The following is a 22,050-nucleotide window of genomic DNA, read 5'->3' as shown; positions in this document are numbered from 1 at the left end:
TACGGAACAAGAAGAAGATGTCCATGGTGGAGAGGCTAGAGATCAGGGCTGTCCGTGCCTTGTTGCACGCTGGGGTGTGGTCACTGCTGAAGAAATCCAAGAGCAATGACGGTGGCAACGGCAGCACGACGGATTGAAGCAGCAGGAGGCTTCGTCAGCAAGAGCACGCATTTGTGCAATGCGTCGATTGTGTTTCATATGTTATGCAGAGGAATGTCATTTTCATATGCCTACTTGCGTTCAGGAACACAGTTCATCACTACTCACTACTAGTTGTTGCCATATTTGAGAATTCAGAGTAGAACTGCTATCTGAAATGAATTTCAATTGAATCACCTTGATGGCGATGCTACATTGACTGAACTAGTGTAATTACTTATCCTTCTGTAATTGTTTCCTGCATTTTCATGGTCGTTGGGTACTGCTTATAGTTCAAACAGTAACCGCATGGTGATACAGTTTTCACCTGAAATGAATATGCTGTTTATCTTATTATTCATGTTCAGAATTTCAGAGTGTTAAGTCCGGACTGTTCAGTTTCCCCACTTTTATTCAATCGATATCGATCTTCGGTTCCCAAAATTCATCAGTTGCTTGTGTTTCAGATATTTACTGTAGGATGGCAGTTTCATATAGCCAGTCACATTGCGATTATAATTTAGCTTTATAAGCTCTATTATAATGTAGCCTGTTATATTTTTATCTGTTGCTGGTACAATGAACAGAGTTTTTCTGTTTCTCTGTTTTTACTTTTGTTTTTATTTAAAATGAAACTGTACGACATTTGTAGTAGGTATCTATGAGTTTTGCAGGCTTTATTGACCATCAGCATTCACAAATCATGAACGGTACGTTGAAGTCTGTGAAATGGGGTAAAAAGAACAGTGAACTTGGGAGCACAGCTATTTTTTCTCCATATGATTATAAAGTGATTTCTAGCGAATTAACATATGTGCAATATCTTTTGCTAGACTAAGCACCAGATTGATGCATATATTTTTGGTTGCACAAAGGATAACCGTTGTTTCAACCTTCATTGGTGTAATTGAACTAGGCATGATCACTGTGTATATTGCTGTTAAACTTGTTCATATGTATGAAATATCAACCATATGAATAAAACCATCAATTAATATTTTTTATAAGAAACATGACGTGTTGGAAGGTTATTGTTCTCTGGTTATAGTTGGCCAATCAGGCTGCCCGACACGATTAGGCCCGGCACGACTCAGCCCGACTACAATTTCGTGTTGAGCCGTGCTATACCACGGGCTGAGGTATCGGCCTAGGCACGGCATGAAGGTCTGTTTTCCGTGCTGGGTCGGCCCGATATCCCAACCAGGCCCTGCGTGCCGTGCCAGCCCATGGCCTGTGTATCTATTAATCACTCATTCAATACAGATTTAGCTTAAAATTTTCAAATTTAACAAGAAATATCCTCAAATCTTAACACATTGTCACATTCAAACGTCGTCATTCACACAATCACATACATATTCAAATATACACATCAAAATAGACAGAAACATACACATCCAAAGATGAATCATTCACAAATTTGAAAAGGGGAACATATATTAACTTGAGCTGTTTATTTGCTACCTCATTAAAAACTTTTGTAGGTAAAACCTCACACCTCATGAGGATAAAACCCTACAAAGGAAAAAAGAGTACAACCAGCTCTAAATTGTTCAAATACATTAGTACATTAGGTTCAAGTTTTGGACCACATGTCCACACCACACTACACAGATTCAACACCATCAAGATACAAGTTTTCAAAAGACTCTTCAAGTTCTTCATCCCCGATGTTTCATATGTGCAATATCTTTTGCTAGACAAAGCACTAGATTTGATGCATGTATTTTTGGTTGCACAAAGGATAACCATTGTTTTCAACCTTCATTGGTGTACTTGAACTAGGCATGATCACTGTGTATATCGTTGTTGAACTTGTTCATATGTATGAAATATATCAACCAGATGAATAAAACCATCGAATAATTTTTTTACAGGAAACATGATGTGTTGGAAGGTTATTGTTCTCTGGTAGTGCTTATTAGAGTAGTCCAACTGTTTTGAACTTACATTCGAAAGCTGTCTATATATTAAACTGTAAGCAGCATTCATAATCCTGCTTCCAAATCCAGTTTAGATCTCTTAGAATGAATCATCCGATGAGAAAATAACTTGAATATGAAACAGTTTAAGGACAATTCAGCTCTCCGTGCATTGCTGAAATACTGCAGCTGTTGAGATCCGAGTGCTGTTTCCCGGAATACATTCAACAGTAATCAGTTCTGGCTATTGCAGTGATGCTAGTTGTACACTACTGAAAATTACATTTGCTTATACACGTACTGTTGGACAGTCGAATCCCAGCATATTTATTTGTTACAGGGTAGTAATCTTTTCCAAAGACAGTTTTCAAGTTCACTTGTTTACTATGTTACTTTCTTACTGAGTGTATGACCTGCACCATGAAACAATTGAAATCAGGCTCCTGCAGTAGTTTACATACAGAAACAAATCCTTCTGCGTCAGATGACCATAGCTTCAACAATTCCCTTGTTCAAATTATTGTCGGTTATTCGCTGCTACCTGACTCTGTCCATCTGTTTTGCAGGTCGATCCGTGGCATACTGGCATGACCCTGGAACTGCTAGCATGCTGCATACCTGCATGTAGGGACTGGCAATCCAAGGATCCTTTAAGGACAAAATTGATGTCCGCTGGAAAACAGTCTCATGCTGACACCGATAAATCAATTGCTGTACATGCATTGAATAGTGAGATTGTTTTTTTTTCCAACAATCACGGTTTTAATAATTTAATCTACACAATGTGGCTTCCAGTTTTGCAAAATTCATTCGATAGGATGCCAGCGGAATATAAAAAGCTGAGCATAAATTTTCAAATTGGCATCAGTAGACGAAAGTAACAATAACAATAATAAAAACAAGATCATACTAAATTGAGGTTACAAACTAAATGAAAACCAGCAAACTCCAAAAGCTAGCTATTATTGAGATATAGAATAGCTAGTCACAAGAAACTAAATAAAACTGCCTAAATTAAAGCTCATCATGATCATCCTCTTCTTCGTTGTCTTCCTGGGTACCGGCGGACCTCTGGTACACCGCCGAGATGACAGGGTTGCAGACGTCCTCCAGCTCCTTGAGCTTCTCCTCGTAGTCCTCCTTGTCAGCATCCGAGTTACCGTCCAGCCACTCGTTCGCTCCCCTAACTGCCTCCTCCATCTTCTCCTTCTCCTCAGCATCCATCGCGTCGGCCATCTTGCCGCCGTCCACCGCGCTCTTGACCTGGTAGACGTACGCCTCCAGCTTGTTGCGCGCGTCGACCCGCTCCCTCACCTTCCGGTCCTCCTCCGCGAACTCCTCCGCCTCGCGCACCATCCGGTCGATCTCGTCCTGGCTGAGCCGGCGGTCGTCGCTCGTGATGGTGATCTTCTCCGACTTGCCGGTGCCCTTGTCCGCCGCCTGCACGTGGAGGATGCCGTTCGCGTCCACCTCGAAGGTCACCTCGATCTGCGGCGTGCCCCTGGGCGCCGGCGGGATCCCGGCGAGGTCGAACTTGCCGAGCAGCCTGTTGTCCTTGGTCATGCTCCGCTCGCCCTCGAACACCTTGATGCTCACCGTGGTCTGCCTGTCCTGGTACGTGGTGAACACCTGCGTCTTCTTCGTCGGCACCACCGTGTTCCTCGTGATGAGCTTGGTCATCACCCCGCCGACGGTCTCCATGCCCAGCGTCAGCGGCGCGACGTCGAGGAGGATCATGCCTTGGGTGTTGTTGTCGATATGCCCGCTGAGGATGCTGGCCTGGACAGCGGCGCCGTACGCGACGGCCTCGTCGGGGTTGACCCCCTTGTTGGGCTCCTTGCCGTTGAAGTAGTCCTTGAGCAGCTGCTGCACCTTGGGGATCCTGGTGCTGCCGCCGACGAGCACGATCTCGTCGATGTCGGCCTTGTTCAGGCCGGCGTCCGCCATGGCCTTCTTCACGGGCACCATCGTCTTCCGGAACAGGTCGTTGTTGAGCTCCTCGAAGCGCGCCCTGGTCAGCTGCTCCGAGAAGTCGACGCCGTCGAAGAGCGCCTCGATCTCGACGCGCACCTGGTGCTGGTTGCTGAGCGCGCGCTTGGCGCGCTCGCACTCGCGGCGCAGCTTCCCCAGCGCGCGGGCGTCGCCGGAGATGTCGCGGCCGTGCTTGCGCTTGATGAGCTTGATGAAGTAGTCCATGACGCGCTGGTCGAAGTCCTCGCCGCCGAGGTGGGTGTCGCCGTTGGTGGCGAGCACCTCGAAGACGCCGTTGTCGATGGCCAGGACGCTGACGTCGAACGTGCCGCCGCCGAGGTCGAAGACGAGGACGTTCTTCTCGGCGCCCTTCTGGTCGAGGCCGTAGGCGATGGCGGCCGCGGTGGGCTCGTTGACGGTGCGGAGCACGGTGAGGCCGGCGATGACGCCGGCGTCCTTGGTGGCCCGGCGCTGCGCGTCGTTGAAGTAGGCCGGGACGGTGACGACGGCGTGCGTGACCTTCTCGCCGAGGTAGGCCTCGGCGGTCTCCTTCATCTTGGTGAGCACCATGGCGCTGACCTCCTCGGGGCTGAACTCCCGCACGTCGCCGTCCCTGACCTGGACCCGCACGTGCGGCTTGCCGTTCCTGTCCACGACGGCGTAGGGCAGCAGCTTCATGTCGCGCTGCACCACGGCGTCGGCGAACTGGCGGCCGATGAGCCGCTTGGCGTCGTAGATGGTGCGCTCCGGGTTGGCCGCCGCCTGGTTCTTGGCGGCCTCGCCGATGAGGCGCTCGCCGCCGCCGGTGAAGGCGACCCAGGAGGGCGTGATCCGGTTGCCCTGGTCGTTGGCGATGATCTCGACGTGGCCGTTCCGGTAGACGCCGACGCAGGAGTAGGTGGTGCCCAGGTCGATGCCGATGACGGTGCCGGTGTTCTTGTCGGCCGCTGATCCGTCAGCCGGTGCAGCGTAGACGATCGGGGCCGCGACGAGACCGGCGACAAGTAGCGCGAACAGAAGCGTCCACACGCGAGCTAGCAGCGCCATGGCGGACGTCGAAAACCTGCAGCTAGCTTGCTGATCGTTGGTAGGAGGCGATACGAGACGAGACGAGGAGGTTGGGCAGGGGACGCGCCGGTATATAAAGCCAGCTGCAGGGCGTGTCAATGTGAGTCGGTGTCTGATTCTGATCGAACGTGTGGCGTCCCATGGCTGCCGGACGCGTGGGATACGCGATCTGAACCGTGCATTTTCCCGATCGGGCGGTCAGCGGAGGTCCATGACGTGGTAATGCGTTGGCGGACTAACAGTAGTGTTTTCCTAATCCTATCAAGACACGCCAGGGTTGTCGATCTACTGCATATGTTGTGTCCGCAATGCATCTGGCTGCAATGTCACTCGGGCAAAGGCAAACCAAATCCGATCTTACTTTTCAATAAAGTTGCAGCCGACTTGAACTCATGCTAGCGTTGGAGTTTTGTTATTTTCTAGAAGTGTAAAATACATGAGCGGCCCTCGAACTTGTGTTAAAATGTCATCTAGATCCCCAAACTCCCAAAATGCATTTTTAGATCCCTAAACTTATTCGTAGGTATCATTTGGATCCATGAACTCTCAAAATGCATTTTCAGGTCTACAAACATATCTTAATGTGTCATTTCAGTTCCTAAACTCTTAAGATGAATTTTTATATTCCTGAAAATTGCCATTAATTAATTGTATTCAAAATGGGACTATTTATTAAATTATTTTTTTCAGCCGATTCATTTAGAAATCCTACCACTAAGACCATTTCAATTCTGAATTAGCTGCTTATTAATTATCATGGGTTAATCTAGATCATTTGATATCAACAGTGAATATTATAGTTTTCTCGTTTAACATGGAGATACCAATGCTAATTCTGAATATTTCCTACTAACTATTTATGCCCTTTGTATAAATTTAGTATGATGATTTGTTCCCATTCTCAATAAAAATCAATATAGAAATTTTATTAAATTTAAAGTAGCAAAAGAATTTTTTATTAACTTAAAATAGAAAAACAATATTTATATTAAATTAAAAATAATATTTTGAGAGTTTAGGAACTTGCATGACACCGCGGGACAATTCACTACCGAAAAACTGTAGTTCGCGTGTGCCTACATGTTTGCTGTGTGCAAAACCACGGGCATACAGTGAAAGGAGGCTTTGCCGTGCGCCATAACCAAAACACACGGCGAACAATTGGCATACGGCGACAGGAGTCTTTGCCGTGTGCCGCGACCAAGGCACACGGCAAACAGATCCCTTGCTGTGTCCCAAAGGCCGGCACACGGCGAATAGGTGCCACATGTGCCGTCCACCCACCCGACACTGACGACCGCCGATGCCGTCCAAGTTTGCCGTGTGCTGGGGACACACGGCAAAGTACTGAATTCCGGTAGTGATTTATAGATCTAAAAATGCATTTTGAGACATTAGTGATCTATGTTACACCTTGAAACAAGTTTAGGGACTTGAAAATGCATTTTAAGAGTTTAGAAACTTAGATGACACATCAGAACAAGTTTAGGGGCCCTTGGTGTACTTTACTCATTCTAGAACATGTGCACCCTTTTTATGCAGCAGAGGTACAAACAAGGGTTGCATGACGGCCAACAAGCTGGAGCCTGTCAAAGAGCAAACATGCGTCACCGGGGCGGTCGTGATCGACCTGAACATTTTTTTTTGTGTGTGACAGTAAAACAAGAAGAACACAAACTTTCAATACTGAGTAGTTCAGGAAGAAGCAAGCACGTAGTAAATGTTTATGATGTTTCCACTGGAATTGATCATTAGAAGAAAGCCACAAGCACAGTATTTATATTGATCCGAGGAAAATGGCGCATGCACCCTGCTCCTCCTCAAAGCAACCTCAGTTTCATACATGCTCATATAACAACACACACATATAGAAGAAAACATGACACATAGGACAGACGACACATATAGTTGCGCGCTACAGTACTCCTGCAGCTTTATTTATTAGCTTCTTATTATTGGAATGACGGCGAAGCTCTTTTGGGGTAATGACGCCGACTACTCGGCTTCGGCACAAGTGAAGAAGATTGGCCTGCAGCTCACTTCTCCAGCCTTGCCGGCAGCCATCGTCCTAGTGACAACGCTGGACATCTTGCGCTGTCCCATCAACGCCGCGGCGAGCCTCTTACGCTTGTCCACCTCGCCGAGGTGGTACCCATACCTGCAGTCCATTGAGCAGAACCCCATGCTCCTGCATAACCAAAAAATCATGCATGTTTGATTAACTATGCATACGTGTTTGATTACATCTTATTCTTAACATGCATGCATGTTTGGTTTGTTGGTTACTGGACGGCTGCCAGCAGGAGGGCATGCACTTAGTGATGCCATTAGTTCCTCCCAGCTGGATGGATCGGTCATCAAATAAGGCGGCTCGCATACATGTACAGATAGACGGTGTGGCCGCTGGTGTCGCGGCGGCAGTGCTTGCAGGTGAGGAGGAGGGACATGTCGACATGCCGGAGCGGGGCGGCGGCGCGGGCGACGCAGCATAGCCTGGTGGACAGCGCGAGAGTGATGTCGCGGGCGCTGGTGCGAGCAGGCTGGACGACGCGGAGGTGCGCCGAGGCGGCAGCAGGCTCCGCGAGGGCCGCGGGAAGGCCGACGCGGGTGCCCAGGACGCAGGGAATCCCGGCCGCGAACGCCCCCGCGAAGCGCGGCTTCTTCTCGGTGGGTGCGTGCTGTGGCAGTTGCTGCCAGCTTGCCGGCCTGCTTGCCTGCTTCGGCATGCTTGCTAGTGCCTGCTGTGCTTTGCACTGCGAAGTGAAGAACTGGCCGGTGTGGATGGCTGAGGGATGGAGGGGGGCTACGTGTTCTTATAGGGTGAGGGACTGCGGGGAAAGGGGTTAGTTCTCCTACGTTGGGAATGTCTATCTCACTTTGTGATTTGGAGGAATCTGTTTTGTTGCCACCCTGGTGCAGCTAGAGAAACATCATGATGCTACACAGGATGACAGGAATATCTCTATCTAGTATTCAATAGTCTTTCAAGATTCTGTTAATATTTGGAGCCCAAATTGAATTGTATCTAGACAAAAATGTGGAGATGTCTTGTTTATGTATGATGGACAACTTAACTAAAACTGTTCCCCGTCGAGCAGTAGCACTACTCCTATGTATCTTCTGGTCCTTATTTCCAATCTTGATAAGTTAAAATGTGCACCATTAAGGCGAAGCCACTATAGAAGTTGCACACTGATGCAAGATTATTCCATTTATAGTTGATCAGAAAGATTTTCCATATTTCAAGTTCTTAACTCTTACATACATGTTCAATATATGGATACAGAATATGTCACGAAGATCTCTGGTGTTGGATTGAGAATAATATTCACTGAATTCACCACTGACATAATTCCTCGACCTCGCTTTTGGTATACCTTATCTATGGCTACTTACTCCCAAAGTTATATATACAATGCATTCACCAAATCTATCATTTCCACCAATGGTGCCATGATCAAAAGTTTATATACTTATTTTTTTTTATAGTTGAGATGAGCTCATACCAATCCTTCTAGATCTGTTTATCACTAGACCGAATATATAGTTTTTGCCTTTGCAAGCCATTGTTATGCCATTTGCTGACAAAAAATTGCATCACCATAAATCATTAAACTTAGTTGAATGTATATATGTTACCATGGACTTAACGACACATTGGAGACCCAACACTTCCATCAAAAAGATTGAAACAAATGTAGAATTATGGTAAATCATCTTATCTTCCCTTGCTTTCTCTCATCATTCTTGTTGTGATGTCAGAATATGCAGTTCTCCTCGACAAGGTGAAAATGGATTTCGAAATAATATTCCGCTTATGGAGCTCCAATCTCTCTGTTCCAAGCATTCGCTCATTATCTCGTCACCTAATTTTTCTCTTGAAACTCTTGAGGAGCGGTACTTCCCGTGGCTACCTATCCGCTATGCACATTCTACGGGGTTTGCGGAGCTGAATCATCGGTTTTTATAGACGCACACGGTAGCATCGCTTCGAACCTTTTACTTTACACTTTCCTTATATTAATCTAGGTCCCTAAATTTATCGGCATTTATAATACGCATAGACACTGGCATTGTACCGTTGCGCATGAGGACCTAATTCTGAATATGTGTAGATTAAGTGGTGTACACTTACCAGATGCCCAAACTAAAAATTTGGAAAAGTGCAAAATTAAAAGTGGGGTGAACTATCTAATGCTAAGGTTGCTGAGTCACTGACTTGCTGGCCAACACATGCCTGGTGTGACATTCACAACAAACCTGTCAGTGCTAGCTGCCACACATAATAGCTTATGGTGCACACCAAACTGTCCAGGTCATGCAAATATAGCCATGCAAAATCTTGTTGTGATGCGGCCCTCTCCTGATCAGTCAGAGGAGCAAGCAGGACGTGAGGTCGGATACTCTCATGCGAGACTCCCAGAGGATCATACTGTGTTATCCCGGACGTGTAAAGGTTATTAGGCGATGAAGGATAGCGTCCATTATTGTAATATTCAGGACAGGTGATGACCTCGCTTGGCAGTGCATTGCGGCCGGCTTGGTTTAACGTGAGAGTTTTGCTGTAAAGTTTTGGCTCAACTAGAGCAGACTCTGTCTTAATAACTAACAGATTTTGTATTGAGGTAACTTGTCTTTTAGTAATAGCATTTCTTTTTCGGATGGTGACAATTTCTTGCTATTCTCGGACGTGGAAAGCGTAGGTAGTAGTATTCCTCTAGTAGGCTTTCTAGAGAGCAAGAAAGTTGAAGATTAGTATGCCTTGCTAACATTCTGTTAAGCTTTTCAGTACTGACAAATCAAGTGTTGTTGAGTAGATCACGTTGCTCGGATGTGTATAGCTTGGACGGGCGAGTTCCAAGGTAATCTATAAATTGGAGCACCGGCCAAACAGTGCCTTGAGAGGAAGGTGAAGGTTAGCATGCCTTACTAATGATAAGGTCAGGTTATATTTGTCCTTGCATTGGTTACCTGTGGTGGCTTGCTTATGTGAGAGCTTGACTGTAAAGTTTTGGCTCATCCAGAACAAACATTGTACTTAAGGCCTAGCAGACTTTATATTGAGGTTAAGTTAAAAATTGTGTTTCAGATTTTATTTTTGGATGGTAACAATTGCTTTTGTGAGTTGGGTGTAGAACTGCATGTGAAACGTACGCGAGGACAGCTGGCTTGAAGAACCAAGCTCCGGTTTTCCCTCCCTGCCTTCCCCTGCCCCGCGGCAGCGAGCGGCCAGGAAGCGAGCGCCACGTTAAGAGCCCCGGTGCTTCCGCTGCATTGCCCCCCTCTTAGAAACTAGCTGAGCTGATCTTGCAGGATCGCACGCGCGCGCGAGAGCCGACGATGGCCTGGCCGTGCCTCCTCCCCTTCCTGCTGCTCGCCGCCGCGGCGGTGCTAACGTCGGCGCCCAGCGGCACGCTCGCCAAGTCGAAGCTCGCCAAGAAGAGCGACGACATCGTGAACGGGCCCCTCCTCACCGACAAGCTCAAGGCGAAGCGGACGCTGATCGTCGGCCCGGACGAGGAGTTCAAGACCGTGCAGTCCGCCATCGACGCCGTGCCCGCCGGCAACACCGAGTGGATCATCGTCCACCTCCGCTCCGGCGTGCATAAGTATGCTGCTGCTTGCTTAATCAGTGTTTCGCATCTGTCCCTCTGGTTTGTCCTCCTGTCAGTCTTGGTTGCAGTAGGAAGGGTAAGCTGCTGATTGATGTCGTGAGCATGTGTGTGGTGGTGCACGCAGTGGCAAAGTCGTGATCCCGAAGAACAAGCCGTTCATCTTCGTGAGGGGCAACGGCAAGGGCCGGACCTCCATCTCCCACGAGTCCGCCTCCCCCGACAACGCCGAGTCCGCCGCGTTCACCGTGAACGCCGACAATGTCATCGTCTTCGGCATCAGCTTCAGGGTCCGTGCATCATCATTGATCTCTCTATATATGTATGTGTGTGTGTGTGTGTGTGTGTGTTTCTTTATCCTGAATGGACATTGGTCGTCTGACACCATCGTCGTCCGATCCGATCGCCAACAATTAATTAACAGAACACCGCGCGCGCCGGGCTTGTCAACAACCAGGAGATCCGCTCCGTTTCAGCGATGGTGGCCGGCGACAAGGTGGCCTTCTACCACTGCGCCTTCTACAGCCCCCACCACACCCTCTTCGACAGCGCCGGCCGCCACTACTACGAGAGCTGCTACATCCAGGGCAACATCGACTTCATCTTCGGCAGCGGCCAGTCCATATTCCAGGTAACAAATAAACTAGCAGAGCTGCCTCCTCCAACACATACGTGCAGCTATCGCCTGTGAAACGGCAGCAATGCCTGTGGTACGGTGCAGTGCCCCGAAATCTTCGTGAAGCCTGACCGGCGGACGGAGATCCTGGGCTCCATCACCGCGCAGGACCGGAAGGTCGACGACGACACCAGCGGCTTCGTGTTCCTCAAGGGCAAGGTGTACGGCGTCGGCGAGGTCTACCTGGGCCGGGTCACCGCGCCCGACTCGCGCGTCATCTTCGCCGACACCTACCTCTCCAAGACCATCAACCCGGCCGGGTGGACCACCATAGGCTACACCGGCAGCACCGAGTAAGTGGCAAGCAGTAGTAGTAGCTAGCACACGCCATGAATGGTTGCCGAGCATAATGTTCATGATCGTGATGGGTTTTCATTTGTTGTGATTGATCTGATGACTCTCGCATGCATGCAGTAAGGTGATGCTCGCGGAGTTCAACTGCACGGGGCCCGGCTCCGATGCGGCCAAGCGCGTGCCGTGGTCGCGGCGGTTCACCGTGAACGAGGCCACCAAGTACCTCACCATCGACTTCATCAACGGCAAGGAGTGGCTGCCGGCCTACTACTACTGATTATGATCGATCGGGCCGGGACTGTGATCCAACATGCAGTATGCACATGTCATGTGTTGCCATGCATGCTGCTGGCAACTTGTAACACTTCTCTTCCATGCATGCTGCTCTCACGTGTACCACTAATTTCTGATTGGGACCGAACGATCCATTAATTTCTTGTCATATATATAGAACTGTGACGAAATTCAATCACTACTGCAGATCGGGCCATTTGTCCCGGTTCTAAAGGGCCATTTGTCCCGGTTTTGGAACCGGGATTTGGCTGCCGGCCATTTGTCCCGGTTTTGGAACCGAGATTCAGCTGCCGAAATGTCCCTCACGCTAAAATTTTTTTGCGCCCTGCGGGATTCGAACCCAAGACCTATTGCCTGGCACATGGCTTCCTTGCCAACTCATCTAAGTAGTACATGTAACTCAGTAAAGAATAGCTTTCTTTTGAACTATCACGTGGAGGGGACTTTTGTCCGGGTTGGTAACACCAACCGGGACAAAAGGGTCCTTTAGTCCGGGTTGGTGCCACCAACCGAGACAAAAGGGTCACCTTTTAGTCCGGGTTGGTGTTACCAACCGGGACAAAAGGGTTGGGCCTTTTATCCCGAGTGGAGCCACCAACCGGGACAAAAGGGGGTCATTTTGTCCCGATTGGTGTCTCCAACCGGGACAAAAGACATCTGTCCCCCGCTAGCCCGGCTAGCCGTTGGACCCGGGACAAAAGTCACCTTTTGTCCCGGGCCCAAAGACAGCCGGAACAAATGGCTTGAAACAAAGACATGTTCTGTAGTAGTGAATTTGTTAATTCTGAGCTCGTCAATCGGTGCATATTATGTGACTTTTTGCGCACGCCCACCGGAAGCTCTTCTAGCGGCGATTTCATACCATATTTGTTTTTTCTAGTAAATGTGTCATGTCTTATCCCATCACCAGATGTAATTTGTCTCCTTTTCCCACACCCTTCATATTTCTCTTCGATCCATTGTACATTGTTGTCTCAGATCCACCTTTCGTAGAAAATTTTATTTAGATATGACCCCCCCTCCCCGCCGAGCACACACACACACAAAATATACATTTGCGACCTGAGAGACAACTTTTAACACACATAATTATTTAGCACAATATAGCAAGAAGTTTTTTTTTGCTCAAATCAGAGATCTCCATTTCCATCACATCAATGGAGATGCAGCATCGTTAGGACACATGCAGAGAAAAAAGGAACCTAATTAAGAGCACTAGTCTATCAACCCGTGCTCCCGCACAGGCTAATTAAAATTAATATAAGAATGAGGTTAATAATTATAATTATCCATCTCACGCCCTTTTCATCTATTAAATATTCTAACACATACTCTAAAATATATATTTTCATTATTTAGTTACAATAGATTTCATTTTGTGCACCTCCATATGTATTCAATATATGTTTAGTTGAACTATTTTTTTGTGAATTGGTGTTCTATCTCTTCCATCATACATGAATATATGGTGACATATATCGTGGGTAGTATTTTTATATAAATAATAATATAAATACTATATTAATAATGATAGAAATAGTAATTTTAGAATTTCATATTGGTGCACTTTAATATATTATTGTAATTATATAATTTACATTCAAATTTATGAGTAATTTAACTTGTAATAATAAAGACATAATTGAATAATTTATATGCAAATTTAGGGGGGGTATTTGTTTTATTTTTATAATGGCAAAGGTGGGTAATTTACACAAAGATTAGGGGGTTACTTTAGATTTTTTTAATAATGGCAGAGGTGGGTAATTTAGATACATGTTTAGGGGGTTACTTTAGTCTATTTTCATAATAGCAGAGGTGGGTAATTTATTAGGAAATATAACAGATCCAATGGTTATTATAATTAGAGTTGTTGGATTGATGGCTGGATATTTCTGATTTTTGTGAGAATTAATAGGATTTCTCTATTTTTTTTAGAGTGTCCACCTAGGATCCTAGGTGGCTTCACGTGAAGTCTCCAAAAGAGCCTCCAATTAGTAATAGTAAGATGCCTATTTGTTTTTTGTTTTTTTCTGATAAACGTGTCATGTGTCTTATCCCATCACCTGATGTAATTTATCTTCTTTTCCTACACCCTCCATATTCTCTTCGATCTAATGTACATTGTGGTCTCAGATCCACCTTTCCTAGAAAATTTTGTTTAGACAGGGATGCGGGAAATATCCGATCCCCCACCCCCACCCCACGCACAAAAATATACATTTGTGACTGAGAAGCAACCTCTAACACACATATAGTTATTTAGCACAATATAACAAGAGGTCTTTTTCCCCTCAAATCAGAGATCTCCATTATTTCCATTGCAGATGCAGCATCATTCGGACAAAAGCGCATGCCTAAAGTAACTGCAACTCCACTAACCTTGCCTCTAGATCAGCATACTAGCACTGATGTAAGGCTAAGAGAACCCACATGAATCCCAACCATTACAAAAGTAGACATCAACTTTGCTGCCAATAATGGACATTAACACTCACCAGCAGCAAAAAGGAAGAGAATGCCTATGATAATTCAGTAATAAACATCAAGCAGTTTGATGTACTCCCTCCAGCTGAAATATGTATGGTGTGTTCTTAGAATGTGTGCAGTCAGATTATTACTCTCTTGGCAAATGGTATTTCGGTATCAACCAGATGAAAATAATTTTGGTATGATTCGATCTAATAATTGACTTCATCAGGCTGTCTGAATTTATTCAGTAGATATTGGTGGTCACCCTTTTTGTTTCAGAGTATCCAAATGAATACTGAGTTCTAACGACAGAAATTACTATTGGAGATCTGTCAAGATAGGTTCAAAAGATGCATCAACAAGTAGCTTATGATCCAGAGAAGGATGAGTTGAGTCAACAAAAGCAGAGATCGATATATCAAAGCAGATCGTCGCATCGTGGAGAGAACCCCCCCCCCCCCCCTCCCCCTCCAAAAAAAAATCCAGAACGTGCAGATAGCTGTTATTTGAAGCAAAAGCATGCACAATCGTTACAGGATAAGATGAGACACAAACAAGCAGAAGCATGAGATGATATCAAATGGAAACGTAGCTTGTCTCATCAGGAACCCAGAGAGCATACTAAATGCAAAGATAGGGAGGTTACAATAGCTTGCACACCAATGTGTAAAAAGTAATTGCATCTCCAACTCATAATCTGTGAGAAAATAAAATCCACAGTGAATAAGGGCTATATGTCTAGAAAATATCACCAGTAAGCTACAGAAAACACTAGTGTAACTAATCTATAATACCTGAAAAAATTTGGAAATCAACTTGGAGCATATGACCTTATAGAAGGCAACTCTATTCGAGCGGCAGATGAACTAACATTCTTGCAAAGCAATAACCTAGCTTCTGTGGTTAACGGATCTGCTAGTTGAACATCTCTGCTTACAATCTAGAACCTTAATGCTGATGAATCGAACATGGCTCCATAGTAACTTGAGCGATCAGTCACTTCAGAAAAACAGAACTGTCGACTTCTGTAGTTATATGTCAACCTCATCTGCATAAAAAAGTAGCATAGGTTTAATCACCAGGTAAACATTTCTAATTTGCTGTAGACCAATCCTTAAAAGGGCAGAAAGCAGAGCAGTCATGTCTTTTGCAAGCAACATATGTTTTTTGGAATGCCCAAGAGAAAAGAAACGATTCACACAATGTCAGATAAATTTTAAAAGAAACTGAATAGAATGTTAGTTTGTTAAAAAAAATCCCAAGTACAATTCACAAACAGGCACAACTGTTTCCCCATTTTTGCTTTTTCCACAAATAAGATTTTGCATTATTTTTATTTATGGATTTCACTGAAGTCTTCAGAAACTCTCATTTCTGAGGTGCTGAGATGTCCGATAGTGTTATTTATGATATTAAAAACAATTGGAATCCTTTTCTCATACATACTACACTACTAGCACAGTAGCATTTTAGTTAAAAAAATGTATCTACAATAATGTTATGTATCAGCAAACCAATACTCTGTTTTGCTCTGTTTCAATGAACTAGATCTTATTGTTTATGCATCCATCAATAGAAGAAAGAATTGAATATAACCACACAGAATAGTAGTAAATTTCTGTCAAAATATATATGTAACCCAGATGGTAGACAAAAGCAGTGCCACATATTATTGTTCATTGGCATCAACAAATGCTTCCACGATAAGGATAGAGATCATTTATCCTAGTCATTGGCACCTTCTGTTATGCTTCAATTTACTGAACCCTACTGACCAATGAACTGGTCCATGAAAAAAAAACAAATCAAACACACTGCACAGCTAAATAAACTAAATAAAATTGTGCAATATGTCATAATATCACTAAACTCAAATACACTGCACCTTTCTAATGAGCTGGATGTCATTGATCAAATTAATGAAGAATCAAATTTATGTCAGAATGTAGCCATGTATGCATGAAGTTGAGTCCCAACAAAATGCCAAATCCACACTTGAACTGACATAATACTACCAACCCAGTTCATCGTCAATAGCATATAGCGTTGCCAATGAAAACATCCATGGATTCAGTGTGAAGGATAAATACCAACGAACATATTATTATTTTGATTTGTTTTACTAACTGATTGTGATCTTACTGGTGCCTAGCAGATAAATTGAATAATCCAATCCACACAACTACCCTGCAGGCCTGCACACAATTGCTTGAATAATCCAATCCACCTCATCCATGCATCGGATCTGAGGATGAGACGAGTGCAAGGTTGCTTACCATGAAACAGGAGATGCCTCCGCAACACCGTCGGCCACGTCCCGCGCCTCCTCCTTGATGAGAAGCCACACCTTGGCGTGCAGATACACGCGGAGAGCTCGCAGCTGAAGCCTCTCTGTCGCTGACAGCGCCTTGTCCTGCAGCGCGGCGACTAGCCCCTGGTCTAGTGCGCCGCAGGCCGCGTGCATGACAACGGCCCTGTCCACGGGGTGGACGATCCTGCAGACGCCGCCCACCGTCGCCGCGATGAACAACTCGCGGACGAGCTCCCGCATCTCGTGGGACTCCATCCCTGGCTCCTGGCTTGCGCCGTCGATGACGGGGACGAGGCGGCGGTAGGCCGCGCTCCACCGCAACGACTCGTCCTCTCGCCCGTCGAAGCAGCACAGGTGGTAGGCGAGGGCGCGGGGGCGGGGGTCGAACAGCGCGTCGCGGGCCGCCTCCTCGTAGATGCGCAGAGCGTCGTCGGCGCGGCCGTCGCGGGTGGCGAGGAACGCGAGGAGGCGGAGGTTGGCGGCCGCGGCGGGGTCGCCGCCCTCGGCGCGGTCGACGTCAGCGAGCGCGAGGTCGTGCTCGGCGCCCTGCGCGGACTCGAGTAGCACGAACCTCACGGACAGGACGTAGGGAGCCAGGTCCTTGGGCGGCGTCCACCTGGAGACGGCGTGCAGGGCCCCCGCCCCCGCTGCGGCGAGGCCGAGTGCGGTGGCGCGGAGGAGGACGCGGCCGGCCATGGGCAGGAGGGCGGAGTGAGGTGGTTCCCGAGAGTTGAAGTTTGTCGGGGGACGAATGGAAACAGTGGCGTGGCTTGCTTTGCTGCCTTGCTGGTCTGTTAAGATGGGCTATTTGACACTGACATATTAGTATTTTGATTTGTTGCACTAACTAAGTAACTAAGCAGCTTTCTTGACGGTCTGTTGATTTTATTTTAGGAAAACGAACAATTAAAAACAAGCTCTTACAACAAGATACTAGTTTGGACTTTGGAGATAATTTCTAAAACAAAATGATGTAACTTAAAGCAGAGAGACCATATATGTTTCATCACCAGTATATGTTCTAATATTTGCTTTGCCTAGTAATCACGGCACCTTTATCCAATGAAAATCCAGTCATAGTGTCCTATTAATAAGAGTTATTCAATTCAAAGCCTTGAAACCAAGAGAATAAAATTATTATAGATGTGTTCCTTCATAAAACACGCGACATAACGGAAGAGAGGGGCTGGGGCCTTCCAACCTAAAGTAGCACTGAACAAATGGCATACTAAGCTGCTGCTCTGCTTGCACACAACAATAGAAGTGGTAAAGAATGCTTTAAACTTGTATAGTACTAAGATTTGTAATCCTGAAAAATGGAAGAGTAATATTTTCACAGCATATCGATCCAAGCATAGAAACATAAATCCATCAAGTCATACAGCTTTCACGCATTGATTGCTAAGACGGCGTAAGTAACTTTGGTATCAATCTAGGGACACCTTGGTAGTGCCAAGACAAAAGTGAAATTTGGTAAGGACACAAGGTCAGCGACTAAATTTGCATTACACTATTGCTTCACGATCAATTCAAAACTCCGTAGCAGCACTTCACTGTGAACATTCATTCAGTGTTAACCGAGGATCTTCTGACTTGTTTACCTAAATCCAAGTGCACTTCTGTAGACAATTCACCTCCTGCAAGGATAACAATATTCTCTGTTCTCAGGACTAATGGATCACAATATGACATATAGAGAAGCAAAAACATATTGAGGAGAGCCATATGCATCCGGGCCAGCACCGCCTGCTCCGCCGCTGCGTCGGTGGGGCCCTCCGACTCCGCCTCCGCGGAAAGGATTTCTGCGGTGAGGAGGTCGCGGGCCAGGCGGAGACTCCCGGGGCAGAAGGGCGCGATGCGCAGAGCAGTCCCGAGGAGTGTCTGCGTGGCGTTGACGAAGAAGGAGGCCGGGGTGAGCATTGCGTTGAGCTCGCGCAGGCCCGGGTGCGCGCGCACGAGGGCGATGTGGCCGGTGGCGTCGGCGGGGCCGACGGGCGTCGACGGAGAAGATGATGGGGAGGCCGAGAGCGCGAGGGGTGAGGAGGGGCTCCACGAGACTGCAGAGAAGAGCCCCCCAGCCGCTGTGGCGGCGAGGACGGCGGGGCGGAGGAAGCGCGACATGGTCGGAGCAAGAGGAGGCGAAGAGGTCTTTTTTTTTTGAGCATCAGGAGGCGAAGAGGTCTGTGTTGTCGCTTGTGCGTGCTCGCGGCTTTTGATTCTGCTGGGTAGCCTGGGTGGGGCCGGAGCGGGGCAGAGTTGGGGCCGTGTGCGCCAGCTGGGACGGGTGCCTGACGGCTGAAGCCGAGTGAGCGACGGAACCTGGCCCACATAAATTGAAAGCGCATTCAGTTCGATATTTATTATGTTTAGTATAATTTTTTTTATATCTTTACCATTTTTTATTTCTAAAGTACGTAGAATTTTTATCTATTTTTTGATGTAATCCATCTTATGCCGATTATACAGATGGGTTTAATCAAGCAACTCAAAATCATTCCTTCTTCCGCGTCCGTGTCAAGCACGGTCACCGCGCCTTGAGTTCGAAGATATTGCAAAATAAAATATTGTGTTAGAAAATTTGTTGAAAATGAAAATTCTTGGAATTAACTTTTTATAAAAAGAATAGGTTGTGCCGAACCATAAAAAGTTGGGGCTAGATAATAGAAATGTTGGATAAGAAAATATTGTGAGTTGGTAAGATAAACAGTGAAAAAGGAAAATAGTTGGAATGAACTTGTCGTATTGAAAATCCGTTGCATACTTAAATAATTGTTGGATGCACTGGGACCAGGAAAAATAACACCCTTCCCTCCCCCACCCCCCCCTCCCCAGCGGCTGGTGCCGACAGTAGGGCGGTGGCTTGGGGGGGGGGGGGGCAGTCGTATTAAGCTGGGATGGTGATGCGGCTCCCAGGTGGAGCCCGGTAGTGGAACTATGGGCAATTGTGCCTGATGGTGACGCAACTAGTAGATCTGCACGGCTCCTACAGAGGGAGCAGTCCACTGTAGCAATCGACCTGCTGTAGAAAATATTGTTAGGGGCGGATCACCCTCTCAGCCGCCTTTGAAAATGGTGCCCGTTTTAAGAGGTGGGTGAGGGGTGACCGACTTTGAAAATGACATTTGTACGGGCGGGTAAGCCCTCATCCGCCTCTAATAACGGGCTCCATTTTCAGGGGCGGGTGAGAGGACGACCTCATTGATTTTTTTTAGATATGGGTTAGTTGCTACAGTAGCCCACTCACTCTGTAGGAGCAGATTATCTTTATTTTGACCCATCTCTAGAAAAATGGGTCGTTTCAATAAATTGTTTTTTAGTAGTGTAATGCCAACACAAGATTACACGCTGAAGTTCACCTCCTTCCTTCTCATCTTATTGATCCTTTTTGGGTACAACAATGCATGCTGATGTGGCTAATAATACCTCACAAAATATCACTAGTGATAAGGATCCTAAACAATTAAAATTAGCATGTACCTAGAAAATTCACACCAGCCCCTCACTGTGTCCCCACCTGTCGGACTGTGCCCCACCTGTCGGGAAGGTGGACAATGAGCGAAAAAACCACTCTTTCTAAAATGTTTTTCATGATTTGGCTCTTTTTTTCTCGCCATGCAGGTATCTATCCGCCCAAGTATACTCACCCAATCACGCCCGTCAATCACAGTGGCCCATCTCCTTTCCTTCTCCGCCAACTTCCTCCCAGTCCACATGCCACACGGTCAGCTGTCAATCACAGTGGCCCATCTCATTTCCTTCTCCGCCAACTTCCTCCCAGTCTACATGCCCCACGGCCAGCCCCCCTCCCTCTTCCTCTTCCTCATCCACTCAGTCTCACCTACCTCTCGTGTACTCCATCCCCTCTGCCAGCTCTCTCCTCAAATTTCCTTCCATTTCATGGATGCGGCCTCAAATTGGACTCAATAATGTAAATGTCAATTTTCGACTAATTATATTTAATTATTCAAAACACTTGCTGCTCAAATTTTATTTATCCACAAGAATTCCATTTACTAAAATAAAATAATTAGATATAGCAGAAAGACCGAGAAAAGTGCAAAAAATTAACATATAATACCACGCATAGTAGCAGAAAAAGCTAGGAGTGTTGAATCAATTTTTTTGAAAAAGTTTCCCGGGTACCACAACATAGGCACACGACATAGCTGAAAAACACAGGTCATACATTTTGATTTGTCGTGTGCCATTTGAAGCGCACGGCAAACTTGATGGTCAGGTACACAGCATGTCTAGGTCAGCCGTGTGCCAGATGTTAGTCACACGGCAAACATAGGAGTTTGCCGTGTGTTTGTCATTGCACACGACAAACTTGGATAATTTGCCGTGTGTTTTTTTGCATGGTTTTTTTTCAAGCACACGGCGAATGTATGATTTGTCGTGTCCCTTTTGTTTGCCATGTGTATTTTTTTTTGGCTCGCGGCAAATGAATTGTTTGGCGTGTGCTCGAAATATTGCACACGGCAAAAGGATAGAGCACATGGCAAATGGAGGGTTTTCGGTAGTGAATGGCGAGTGGCGCTCGCGCGGAGTCTGGGATGGATGTAGCACAATCCAATAGCAGGCTGAACGAGGACGTGTGATTTAGATGACCAGAACAGCTAAAAAGGAAGTAAAATGAAATTGCAATCCTTGCCTAGCTAATTCGCTGCCTAAAATGAAGGAAACAATAATTGCCTAGTTAACCCATTGCCTTAATGGGTAACCTACGTGATCCGATCCGTGAATCCGTGATTCACTTGCGAGGAAACAAATAAACCTGCATGCGATGCAAAGAAATTGCAATCCTTGTTGCCTAGCTAAGGGCGCGTTTAGTTCCCCGTTCAAAATTTTTTGATGTCAAATCAGCACTTTGACCGGATGTCGGGAGGATTTTTCGGACACTAATTAAAAAACTAATTTCAGAACTCACTTGGAAACCACGAGACGAATCTTTTGAGGCCTTTGACCGCGTCATTAGCACATGTGGGTTACTGTAGCACTTATGGCTAATCATGCACTAATTAGGCTTAAAAGATTCGTCTCGTCATGTACATCCAAACTGTGTAATTAGTTTTGTTATTTAATTACATTTAGTGCTTCATACATGTGTTTAAAGGGGAGGTGAAAATTTTTGGGTGAAAATTTTTGGGAACTAAACGCGCCCTAATTGGTTGCCTAAAATGACGGAAACAATCGTTGTAACGTAACAAATCTGTTGTATCCTAGCCTCAAGGATCCGTGCGTCATACGTACCCTTCTAACTACACGATCTTTTACACAATCTTTTTTATG

At 46.2% G+C, this 22,050-nt stretch overlaps 4 protein-coding genes across 5 annotated transcripts; 1 reads left to right on the top strand and 3 right to left on the bottom strand.

Moving 5' to 3' along the window:
• Window positions 1–3,074: 3,074 nt before the first annotated feature.
• On the bottom strand, window positions 3,075–5,078 carry LOC120672204 (heat shock 70 kDa protein BIP4-like). Its single transcript, XM_039952513.1, has one exon. The coding sequence runs from the start codon at window positions 5,076–5,078 to the stop codon at window positions 3,075–3,077; it is 2,004 nt and encodes a 667-aa protein (XP_039808447.1).
• A 1,778-nt stretch (window positions 5,079–6,856) lies between these two features.
• Window positions 6,857–7,858, bottom strand: LOC120676687. Its single transcript, XM_039958016.1, has 2 exons — window positions 7,479–7,858; window positions 6,857–7,287 (listed from the first exon to the last, which is right to left on the bottom strand). Exons 1-2 carry the CDS (start codon window positions 7,823–7,825, stop codon window positions 7,095–7,097), a joined length of 540 nt encoding a protein of 179 aa, XP_039813950.1. The 5' UTR covers window positions 7,826–7,858; the 3' UTR covers window positions 6,857–7,094.
• Window positions 7,859–10,439: 2,581 nt separating this feature from the next.
• Window positions 10,440–12,186, top strand: LOC120671876 (probable pectinesterase 67). Its single transcript, XM_039952137.1, has 5 exons — window positions 10,440–10,708; window positions 10,839–11,001; window positions 11,136–11,342; window positions 11,433–11,680; window positions 11,802–12,186. Exons 1-5 carry the CDS (start codon window positions 10,440–10,442, stop codon window positions 11,956–11,958), a joined length of 1,044 nt encoding a protein of 347 aa, XP_039808071.1. The 3' UTR covers window positions 11,959–12,186.
• Window positions 12,187–14,970: 2,784 nt separating this feature from the next.
• Window positions 14,971–17,532, bottom strand: LOC120671943. Of its 2 annotated transcripts, XR_005673912.1 has the most exons (3): window positions 16,724–17,532; window positions 15,242–15,495; window positions 14,971–15,144 (listed from the first exon to the last, which is right to left on the bottom strand). XR_005673912.1 is itself a non-coding variant. In XM_039952211.1 (2 exons), coding segments are annotated over exons 1-2 (732 nt in total). In that variant the 5' UTR covers window positions 17,455–17,532; the 3' UTR covers window positions 15,113–15,494. The 2 variants fall into 2 exon arrangements, 1 of the variants encoding a protein (XP_039808145.1); XM_039952211.1 differs by having other exon boundaries at window positions 15,113–15,495.
• Between the last annotated feature and the right edge of the window lie 4,518 nt (window positions 17,533–22,050).

This window comes from Panicum virgatum, chromosome 5N, assembly GCF_016808335.1.
Source record: "Panicum virgatum strain AP13 chromosome 5N, P.virgatum_v5, whole genome shotgun sequence".
In the NCBI taxonomy this organism is placed as follows: Eukaryota; Viridiplantae; Streptophyta; class Magnoliopsida; order Poales; family Poaceae; genus Panicum; species Panicum virgatum.
This window is presented reverse-complemented; position numbering and strand designations above follow the sequence as displayed.